This window comes from Sinocyclocheilus grahami, unplaced genomic scaffold (assembly GCF_001515645.1).
Source record: "Sinocyclocheilus grahami isolate Dianchi unplaced genomic scaffold, SAMN03320097.WGS_v1.1 scaffold283.1, whole genome shotgun sequence".
NCBI classification, from domain to species: Eukaryota; Metazoa; Chordata; class Actinopteri; order Cypriniformes; family Cyprinidae; genus Sinocyclocheilus; species Sinocyclocheilus grahami.
This window is the reverse complement of record NW_015505462.1, coordinates 963603-975563: the sequence shown is the minus strand read 5'-3', so window position 1 is coordinate 975563 and position 11961 is coordinate 963603. Positions and strand designations below refer to the sequence as shown.

The 11961-nt window shown below is 37.6% G+C and overlaps 1 protein-coding gene across 4 annotated transcripts in view; it reads left to right on the top strand.

Moving 5' to 3' along the window:
- The window catches only part of LOC107600383 (TBC1 domain family member 4-like), a 32954-nt gene that overhangs the window by 1360 nt on the left and 19633 nt on the right, over window positions 1-11961 (top strand). For all 4 annotated transcript variants that reach the window (XM_016292264.1, XM_016292260.1, XM_016292262.1 and 1 more), the window contains exons 2-7: window positions 8397-9002; window positions 9728-9817; window positions 10439-10543; window positions 10962-11094; window positions 11184-11275; window positions 11375-11485. In XM_016292264.1, the coding sequence (XP_016147750.1) occupies window positions 8397-9002; window positions 9728-9817; window positions 10439-10543; window positions 10962-11094; window positions 11184-11275; window positions 11375-11485 (1137 nt within the window). The remainder of the gene's footprint in view (window positions 1-8396; window positions 9003-9727; window positions 9818-10438; window positions 10544-10961; window positions 11095-11183; window positions 11276-11374; window positions 11486-11961) is intronic.

Here is an 11961-nt window from a genome sequence, read left to right as displayed (position 1 = left end):
GTTTAGTCTGCTGTATGATTGACAGGTCTTTGTAAGTTGGATAAATGCCAGTATGTAGGGCACCGTTGCACCAGATGAATTAGATTTACAGAGCATCATGTAAAGACGGGTCAGATCTCTCCTGGCAAAAGAAGGATTAATCAGATCAGCTAAACAATACACACATAGGATATTGAAATCCCCCCTCCCGCTCCTCTGTTTGCTGTCATACTGCCTTGAAACAACAATAATAACTGTGATGCACTGCACTTACATTTGAGTTCTCTATTCCATGGTATTGATTAGAGATTAGTTGTAATGTAACCCTAATTTGAGTCTGCTGCTGAGCTATATTTGAGATGCCTGTTCAATACACTTTGTTGCTTTGAGTGAAACATGGATTTAAACATATATATGTGCAATGATTTGCTATGCATTTTTTTCTAACACATTTACAAGCATATATTTTTTGGGTGCTCTGTGAATTTTAGTTGAAAATTAATCCCTTTCTTTGCACTTGCCACATTATTTATGCTATTTGTACTATTGTTATACGTTCTCAGAGGTAAAATTGCTTAGAAGTGGAAGGGAAAGTTTCGGCGTCCTGTGAGTGCATGTTGAACTCCAGAGGCAACATACATCACCGTCATGTGTTTTGCAAGAAACACAGGTTGGATAGAAACACGTGCTAGATGGTCCATGAGGAATGAGTTTTAGCTCAAGTCTTAAGAAGGCTGCTGGCTCATTTCGAAGTGCTACCATGCACTAGTCTGTCCAGTGTTCAGAGACTGACTCGGCTGGCACTTTGCTATATAAATATCTCCTGCTCCTAATTCAGCCTGATCAATCCTTTCCAGATGCCTGTGGAGTAATATAGTTCAACTTTTAATGCTGTGGGGGAACCCACTGGTCCCTTATTTATAACTCCACTTTCAGTGTGGAATAGCCCACCCAGTGTAAGGCAACAAAGTAAGGTTATGTTTCCTTTCATAATGATATAATATGTACGCAGATGCCTGGCCTCATTTTACTGATAGAACTGAAAGGAAAGCATTATCTGTGATTAAGCGTTGATTATGCTGTGGGCAAGAAAAATGGCTGGGGTCCCTCTGATGCATTTTGTTCATTGTTTATGCATTTTAAGATGGGGCTGTTTGCTTTGCAGTTTGGAGCGATCATCAAAGTATGAATTAAAATCAATGTTGCACAGGATATAACCCACTTATTCTTATAAGTCAGAGTTTCAGAATATAGTACAGTGTCCCACTTTATCCAACTGGCCTGGATACCTTGTAGTTGGTCTTCCTAGTAAAAAATAATTAGAACGACTCATGCCATGCCAATCTACATCCAGTACAGGACGTAACCGGTGATTTGAGTTTCCTCATGTCTTGTCCTAGTGTGAATTGTATTTTGGTACTGTTTCAAACTAGGGTGTGCTGGGGTTCACAAAAATTTGAGAGAAATAAAAAGATTTTCTGCAGTATTTTTTTGGGACTGTCAAAGATAATTTGTGTACTTTTTTTAATGAAACATTTATAAATGATAAATTTATCATTTTTGTTTATGTTTGCATTCACCAAGTTTGAAAATATTTCTATTTCATTCTGCTTTCTAATGACTGGTCAGAACTCAGAGGATTACTTTATTCTTTTTTTTCTTTTGACAGCAGTTTTTAGCAGTGTGGTGGAAAAATAATTTTTCACATAGAAATCACATAGTATAAATGTGTTGTCACATGAAAATATGTAGCTGCTTTTATATTTTATGAAGGGGTTCCTATGCATGGGTAGCTTCATATTTTGGGGTCCATGTCATCAAAAACTTTAAGAACCTCTGATTTACAATTCAGTTGAGTTTGAATGAAGCTTGACCATGGGCCCTGCCAGACTGAATATAAAGCGTAGAATAACATCCATTGTAGTATTTCATAACCAAACCTGTCTTTAAATAGTGATTTTTAGAAATTCCTTATAAATAAATTGTGAACCTGCTTGAAACATGTGCCATATTTCTGTGCTCTTTTCTCAGATTTCACTCTTTTTTTTTTGTGGCTTGACTGGTAAGTTTCTGAGAAGACTCCACTGCTATTTGCATTTAATATCTTGGTTTTTAAACAGCATTCTAAAGCATTCCTATCGTCCCTTTAAACATGAGGAGTAAGGTCACAGCAGCACATTGATGAAATTTTCCACATTCTTTAAATCACAAAAGCAAAAATGGTAATTATCTTGTGAAATAGGAGGTCAGAAGCACTAATCAGTGCATTTGAATTTCATAAATTTTTAATGAAAAGCAGGATTTCCTCATCACAGTTCTTTGTGTTAAAAGAGAACATGCAAAATAATCAGTTTAAACTATTAATCATCTCACAGCTTTGATGCATAAATCAAAGAGGTTTAATTTTCCTCAGCTGGTTTCAAGTCTCTGTGTCATACATGTCTTAAAAAGCTTTACACTAGTGTTTGAACAATTATCTGCACTTAAAAATGTATGAATGTCATTGCATTTGGTTACATCATATAAACCCTAGTGGCATTTATCTGTAAACATCAGAATGCTTCACAACAGCAGTTTGTTTTAAATTCTACTGTAGATATGAATAATAATAATGTTTAATTTATATAGCGCCTTTCCCAAGGACACTTTACAAGGTACACCAAATGCTCATTACAAAGTAACAATTAAGTGGACATTGGACATTTGCCCAATCCAGTCACAGATAGTGCAGTTGCATATAACACAAATTAAGTAATGATCATAATAATAATCATACATATGGGACAAATACACAATGCTATTTAGTTATAGTGTTGATTAAACAATAATCAGTAATCTAATCACTAAAAGCCCTTGACACCAGTTGGTTAAAAAGGCAAATATTGCTAAGGAAAGTGAACCAAGTTTTTCTAAAAATGTCTTGCATTTGATTTTCTGTCATGTAATACAACGACACAGATTTTTCTATTGGTACAGATGGATGCAGGAAACGCAAATGGGAGGGAAATGTTAATGAAAAGTATAATAAACTGTGTTTACAGCTTTTGTAATTCACACTCTCTTACTTTCATCCTTGCATATTTGTTTCAGTGCAAATAATTCATTAGACTAAATGGGGTTCTAGTGTCATCTTGCAATTAAATAATTCAGACTATTTAGGGGTTTAAAACATTGGTTTTAAACCCCACCAGAAATCAACGATTTCTGGTGAGGTCACTGAAGTTTCCTGCAAATGTGACATGCTTTTTTCTCTGCCTTTTTGCTATTAGATAAAAAAAATCAGCTTTTTGCAGATTATTCCTTTTCCAAAAAAGGAACTTTTTGGAAATCTCTGAGTGTTCCTGGGAAATAAGTCATTTGTCAGTTGAAAGCAGCCACACCCTTTGTGCTGCTTACACAGGCAGGCCATTTGCAGCAGACGATTACTCGAATGATTGTTTGCTTTTCCTCCTGATCTCAAGGAGCCTTTTCTCCCTGCTGCACTGTGATTTTCCACAAGTTTGCCTTGGGAGTTTTAATGAAATGTTTGCATTAAACTGAGCCATATTTACTGAGAGATGTGCAGTGGACAGAAAAGGTCTGGGGTGTCTTTATTTTTACTCCACACTCGCTTTAAAGATCCTGCAATAATAGCATAAAACCAAATGCAAAGTAAAGAAAAGTGCTGCCTGCCCATGCAGAACTTGCTGCTACAATGCTGGCCTGTTCTGGGTGGTTGCCAGTGTGTTGCTATACGGTTGCTAAGGAATTCTGAGTGGACTTTAATGTGCTTTTATAGGGTTTTCTGGATGGTTACATTCTCCAGCCTCAAGTCTCTGAAATTCTGGTTCTATTTATAACTTCAGGTCCCTCCTGTTTTTTGCACTCTCTTTATGGTCAGCTATAGGTGAAAGTTGTAAATCTGATTGCTTTGAAAAGTAATAGCACACCTCTACTCAACAAGCCACATCTTAAATAATGGGTTATGTGCTGAAATGTAAAATGGTGGGATAGGTGTTTGTTGTACCTGAGAGCTCATAGAAAAGATGATTTATATTATAGGTGACTTGGGAAAGCAAAATGTCAAATGTCCGATGCAGATGTTTGCCTCTAATGTGAAAGTTTTCAGAGGTTTCAGCACATTTGTCAAACATACCTGTGTTTATCTTTGTAAAGATAGACCAGTTTGCACAGCGTGCAGTTATGTTTGGCTTACTCTCTATTACTGCCTTGAACAAGTCATCCGTGTGACCTTGGTATGACGTCTTGTATTTTTATGCAAGTACTCTGTGGTCATTACAAGGCTTTTGTTCCTGGAAGATTTTTTTATATCGACTGGATTCTTGTTCACACTACTGCTTTGTGCTCTATGTGCACTTTGCAACATGCTAATGTGTCTCAGAGCTTGGCGTGTCTTACTTTTAAGGAAATGTCACCTTCGTTTGACTGAAACTGTTTTTTTGCTTTAGCAGATTTTTTTTTAAAGCATCATGAATCTCTACTTCTATTTGTTTTCAGTTTATGTAGAGTCTCAGAATTGAATCATATACCAGGCTTATGGTAGTCGTGTAGATCAGGCCAGCCAAGCATGCTCTTCCAGTCTAGTCTGAGCGGGCCTAGTGTCGGTTTAAAGTCTGTGGAACTTCATTTCATTTCACCTCTGAGTCTTGCTGGCACTAGGCCCAATTCATTTTAGTATTCTCTCAACATGACGTGTCTTGCTGATAAATCAGTTTTATTTAACATTGCCATAAGCTTGTACAAACTTGAGCCGAAGAGACATGGCAGAACTTTTCGGAGCCAAGCAAAGGCACAAGAGGTCATGGACATAGTATATTTTGAGGTATATCTGACATTCGCAGCCAATTAATATACCAGTTTTTAACCCAAAAGCATGAATGTGGATTTGAGTATGGACAGTAGGGACATGGCTCTACCAAAGTTAAGAGGCTACTGAATAATCCCTGCCAATAATTCTATTGATCCCAGCTGTGGCTTAATAAAGCTACTGAATGTAATTAGTCATTTTTTTTATTTGTAAAATTAAGTATTTTGTTTCCTGTAATAATTGCAGTTAAGCGTTTCAATGGATTCTGTCTAGCTTGTGACTGTGCAGGGGTTGTTTTATGGAAATTATCTAAATGCTGCTTGAGTTCTGAATCCAAACTGCTGTAAATCACAATTTCTTTATTGTTCTGTGGAGCCACATCAAAACAGCAAATTAGAATCTCAAGTTTTCCAAACTTACAGTGGTGTGAAAAAGTGTTGGCCCCCTTCCTGATTTCTTATTTTTTTGCATGTTGGTTACACTTGAATGTTTCAGATCATCAAACAAATTTAAATATTTGTCAAAGATAACACAAGTAAACACAACATGCAGTTTTTAAATGAAGGTTTTTATTATTAAGGGAAAACTAAATCCAAAACTACATGGCACTGTGTGAAGAAGTGTTTGCACCCCTGTTCAAACTGTGGTTTATCACACCTGAGTTCAATTTATCTAGCCACACCCAGGCCTGATTACTGCCACACCTGTTCGCAATCAAGAAATCTCTTAAATAGGACCTGCCTGACAAAGTGAAGTAGACCAAAATATCCTCAAAAGCTAGACATCATGCCGAGATCCAAAGAAATTCAGAAACAAATGAGAAAGAAAGTAATTGAGATCTATCAGTCTGGAAAAGGTTATAAAGCCATTTCTAAAGCTTTGGGACTCCAGCGAACCACAATGAGAGCCATTATTCACAAATGGCAAAAACATGGAACAGTGGAGAACCTTCCCAGGAGTGGCCGACCGACCAAAATTACCCCAAGAGCACAGCAACGACTCATCCAAGAGGTCACAAAAGACCCCACAACAACATCCAAAGAACTGCAGGCCTCACTTGCCCCAGTTAAGGTCAGTGTTCATGACTCCACCATAAGAAAGAGACTGGGCAAAAATGGTCTGCATGGCAGAGTTCCAAGACGAAAACCGCTGCTGAGCAAAAAGAACATAAAGGCTCGTCTCAGTTTTGCCAGAAAACATCTTGATGATCCCCAAGACTTTTGGGAAAATACTCTGTGGACTGATGAGACAAAAGTTGAACTTTTTGGAAGGTGTGTGTCCCATTACGTCTGACATAAAAGTAACACTGCATTTCAGAAAAGAACATCATACCAACAGAAAACTTATCTGTTTTCTCAATATTGTTGTGGAGACAAAAAATAAGGTGAATTTGAATTCCTGTGAGCTGAACAAAGGTGCAACACTCACTCTTCAAAGTTCAAGCTTTATTAATAGAACAACATGAAGTTTCGGCCGTCCAAGGCCTTCATCAGATGACAAGAGTAACAATCTCACACAGTTATGTGCAGTCTGATAATCACCAACAGGTGTGCAACTCCACTAATTGTACTGTTTGAGAAGTAGTTTCCTAATAGGATTAGGGAGAGAAAAAAAGAAAAATACAAGTTTAATATCAAACTTTAAAGAAAATATAAATAGGCTCAATGAAACAAGCTTCAAATCAATTGTCAAAAAAAAAAAAAATCAAAGATACAAGCTTAACATAAGTATCCATATAAAGAAAAAGTACTTTTCTCAAAAACTATAATCAATTTCTTGATTAAAATCTTTGGGAAACAATGTGTTTAAAGTAAAATTCCAAAAGGTTTCTCTGGATTTGCGCTTCACATCAATATCTCCTCCCTGACCTGCTGAATGGATTTGCTCGATGCCAAAGTAAAAATCCCCACGTCTAATGGCACTACGATGTTCGCAAATGCGGGTTCTCAATTCTCTTGATGTTTCACCCACGTACAACAATCCACATGGACAACGTATAGCATAAATAACGTTACATGAATTACATGTGAAGACACTTTTTATACATATATTTTTACCTGTTCTAGGATGTGAAAAATATTTTAACCTTTTAGTGAACTGGCACGGAGTGCAATTTCCACATTTAGAATTATAAATGGTGGAGGCTTTGAGGGACTTTTGCATATATCAGCCTTAACAAAAAAGTTTTTCAGATGCTTTGCTCTGCGAAATGAAATCAATGGTGTCACAGTCTTCAGCCGGTGTGCCCAGGAGGGCCACCAGATGACTGTGTTCTGGGAGCACATGGCTTGTGTTGTGTTTGTCTGTTGCCATGTGCTCTCTCCTGTCTATTGTCTGGCCCCTCCCATCTTGTTACCTCGTTATTGTTTTAGTTGCTCCACCTGTGTCTCCCTCGTTAGCCTCCTCGTTTGGTTCCTATTTATTCTCCTTGTGTCTGCCGTCCTGTGCTGAGCCGTCATTTCTCATTGTGTGTGTTTCGTGTCTGCATGTGTGCAGCTTTAGCTCTGCCTGTCTGTTTTTCCCCCTCGGGGTGGTTTGAGTTTGTTTTTGTTTCATTTTTTTATGACTAAAATAAAGTACCATTACTCCAGCGATTGAGTCCTCGCTTCATCTCCCCGCACGCACTGTGACAAATGGGGGATGTTCAAACGTTTTAGAAAGATCTGGGTCTGACTGTAAAACTGTGCACCTTTGTTCAGCTCATATGTTTTTTGATTTTTGGTTGTACCTCTTCTTCTGTTGGTAGAGCACCTCTTTTTACATTTGTTAAAGAATTTGAATTTCTGAAAATAATTTTCTGAAAAAAAAGGTGTGTTAATATCCTTTTAAATTTAGGACAGTGTCCACTGTGTCTTAAATCTTAAACTTTAGAAAAAATAAGATGTACTTATATAAAATATTTAAGAACGTCTTAAGATTTTTTTCAAGAACTGCAGTTACTGAACATTCTTACAAACCTCTTAGAATACATCCTATATAAAAATGTCTTGATGATTTTTTTTAATCCAGCCCCGTTTTATTTTAAAAAATGTTACATTTGAGTTTCTCAGCTGTTTGAAACATGCCTGTAAGATCCTGTAAAGAACAACATTAAGATACATAGAAATAGAATTAGGGATTTCATCTTTCATTTACATATTTTGTTTGGATATGTATACTGTTACCGATTTGAAAAAGTTTCAAAAACTGTTTAAACCAAACCTATGCCCTTGCACCTAGTTTCAAAAGATTCATAATGATATTCAGGCAGACAAAAACAGATCTGCTTTTCCTAGCTTCAGGTTTCATTCTAAATGATCAACAGTTGCATCAAATACCAGAAAGGAGGCCTGTCTGATAGATTCATATCCATTTGGCTTCTTTAATGCACACTCAGGTTCTTCTTTATTTTCTTTTTTCTGATATCGTCAGTCTGCCTTGGCCTATGTATTACTGACTCCTAAATTGTTTCTCAGGGGCTGAACATAGTTAGTTACACAACCTGCAAGTCTCCCTGCAAAAGTTTAACATAACAACTGAGCCTTTTTATGGACTTTTTGTCCTTGTTCGCCTTTCAGTGTGTTGATTTAGTATTTTTACTGTTGATCTAATGGCTTACATTGTTCCCCAGGTGCCTGAGGTTATTAGCAGCATTAGACAGGTGTCCAAGGCTGCTCTTAAGGAGGAAAGCAAGCCCAGGCAAGACAGTGATGAGTCTTTTTACAACTCCCAAAAATTTGAAGTGCTTTACTGTGGAAAAGTGACAGTCAACCACAAGAAAGCCCCTTCCACTCTGATCGACGACTGCATTGACAAATTCCGCCAGCACGAGATTGAGCGTAAGCGTCTGCGGCTCCTCAATGGCCAGCGCAGCTCCACCGAGGCCCCTGTGGAGTTCATTATGGGTGACGACCCTCTAAGCTCCTCCCTCTGCAAAGTCGACGAACTCGAGACCAACTTGATTGAGGAAGAGCTGTCTGAGAAGGGCAATGGGAATCTGGACCTGACTAGCTCCTCCAGTACCGGCAGCCTACTAGGGGTCTTTCCTGAATGTATCTTGGAGGACTCAGATTTTGGGGAGCAGCAGGAGATTCGTACGCGCTGTAATAGCTTGGCGGGCGGTCTGCAGAAAAGGCCCAGAGAGGCGGGCAAGGGGTCGACTCGTAGGAGACACGCTAGTGAGCCCAATAACGTGCAGCCTTCTGACGCTGACAAGAATCGCACAATGCTGTTCCAGGTACTACACGCAGATACAAGCTTACTTTTAGCTTGTGATTTCATGAACTTTGACAGGTGCCTCAAAAATGAAATTTCTTTTTATGTTGGAATGCAAGAGATATCAATAACTCTTTCAACTGTTTTTCAAATAATTTTTTAACAGAGGCAATTTATTTTTTGTCTTTTTACCAAAAGCAAACTTGAGAAAACTTGTATAGGTTTTCAAATGGCTCTTTTATAGTATTTCAGTTTGTTACTTGCCATGAAAATAGTCAAGGAAGCTGGCATGGCGTTAAAATGCCAACCAATCAATATTCAACAGTTTTTGTCCATACAGTTAAAGTTAATAGACAATCCTCTACATTGCGAGTAAATCATTCACATGTGCGACTAAATATCTTGCTAGGTTACTAAATAATGTCTGCCATTAGCCAATAGCAGTTTCACTCACCATTGAGGCTAAGAATATACTATTTTTACTGTGTGTTGTGTCCTATGACTGCATCAGTTCGCATACACACTAGGTACTAGAATACTCTTACTTGGCGTTTGACAGGAAATAATGCATATGCTTATTTCAGGGCACGGGAAGGGCCATTTTAAATTTAAATAGACAAAAAATAAAAATGGTAAACCAAAAATGAGTTATCAGTTATCAGACATTTAGCTTGATATTTGTGTTTTTATTCCTGCTGCTTCCTTCTCAGTAAGCAAAGTATGCTCTCAAACGGCTCTTTTGTGCAGGTTGGACGGTTTGAAGTGAATCTCATCAGCCCTGACACCAAATCTGTGGTTCTGGAGAAGAATTTTAAGGAGATCTCGTCCCGTTCACAGGTGTGTGTGTGTGTGTAAGGATTAGGTTTGTTTGGTTTTAGAGATAATCTCTCTCCCTCTCATATTTAATGTCACCATATGTTATCACACAATGCTATTCAAATCAAGTACCAAACTACTAACATGAGGGTTTGTACCAGAATTTTTTTTTTTTACAAATGTACTTATATTTGTCTTATATTAATCTGTCATAGTTAAGGGATGTTTGTAGGCATTTTTACTTGGTAAAATCACTGTAAAACACATCTTTAAATGCTTATTGGGTTCATTGTTGTATAATACATTGGTATTATATTATAATACTATATTATATATTGGTTAATTGAATAAAAATTCTGTGTATTACCAATAATAATCACATTAAACAATTCTTGCGCCAAGTTTATTAGACTAAATCTAAGCCGTTTACAGTTGCCAAGCAATGTAGCAAGTTGGTAAATTAAAATAAAATTAAACTGATGTGCAGTCACTGTTTCGAACACGTTTCATCCAATCAGATTTCAGAATCATTTGTTTTATAAAGTGAATAATTATGCTGCTCTGTGTTGTTGTTGTTGCATTGTGACTCGCAGCTCTATAAAGTTATTTATCTTTTATTGATGTTGTTTTTTGTGTCCGCAGGGTGTTAAACAGACAGATCACTTTGGCTTTATTTGTCGGGATGTGGTGGAGTCTGGCCCAGCCCAGTATGTGTGTTACGTGTTCCAGTGCGCTAGTGAGTCTCTGGTGAGTCCTGACTTGCTTGCAGAACCTGTTGTCACCACACTGATCAATTATTTATCCTAAGCTACAATGGAAACAATGACCCTCCCTTGCCTGTCTTGTGGACATTGCCTTTAGTATGCTGATATCTCTGCCAACTGAATGCCACCCAGAGGATGAATAGAATTAGACGTACTGTATGTTTTTGCACACATGTACAGAAAGATTGTCTCATTTCAAAATGACAATTGAGACAACTTCACAAATCAAATAACATGTTTTGATATTGAATAATTAATCTTGTATGATTGGCCATTAGATTTTCATTGTCTATGTTTCAAGTCTATTACTGTATACGTTTTTGACTTGTTGAATTAAGATATTTTTTTACTGACATTAATGTATTTCACCAAGACTTTTTTTTTTATTTGTCTCCACACAGGTGGATGAAGTAATGCTCACCCTGAAACAAGCTTTTACCACAGCAGCAGCTCTGCAGAGCTCCAAGAACCAAATCGAACTGTGTGAAGCTTGTCCAATGCATGACTTGCACAAGCTCTGTGAGAGAATAGAAGGTACAGCCACCAGCTTCCATCAACTCACTCAATGTCCTCATCCCACTTTTAGTACAATATTCCAGTGTGTTTCTCTCTCAATCTCCCAGGCTTGTATCCTCCCAGGGCAAAACTAGCCATTCAGAAGTACCTGTCCGAACTGAGCGACAACGAGCAGGTCAACATATTCGAGCGGGTGCAGGTAGGCACATAAAGAGAAATTTTGCAGACAAAGTAGCTAAACATCTTTCAATTTCAATTCTATTATTGCATATTTAGTTTGTATTTTCTCATGCATTAGAAAATGAAGCCAGCATCCGATCATGAAGAAAACGAGCTTGTGATTCTTCACCTCCGACAGCTGTGCGAGACTAAGCAGAAGTCTCATGTTCATATTGGAGAGGTCCCACAGGTAGCATAACTACACAAACAGCATAAAAACACCACTTGCTTTGCCCACCCACGCCGCCTTGCAGAGTCATGAAACTGTGACCTCCCTCTAATTCAGGGGTGTCAAACATACGGCCCGCGGACCGAACACGGCCCACAGAGGTGTCCAATCCGGCCCGCAAGATGATTTAAACAATATTATAAAATAATAAATAAAACATAATTTTGAAAATTAAATAAAGTGTATTCGCTACAATATTTTACTTTGAATTTAAATTTTATATAACAGCTCAACAAACAAGATGCTAGTATTAAGTGTGTTATTAGTCACAATGCTATCTGTTTATCTCTGTTTTGGCAAGAAATAGTTTTTAACAAAGCCGAAGTAAGACCAATTGTGTGTCTCCAAAGCAGCACTGTGTATTTTGTTACTGAATTAATCTGTATTTGAACAAATTATTTGAGTCAATGATTCATTGGCCCATTCATAAAGACAAT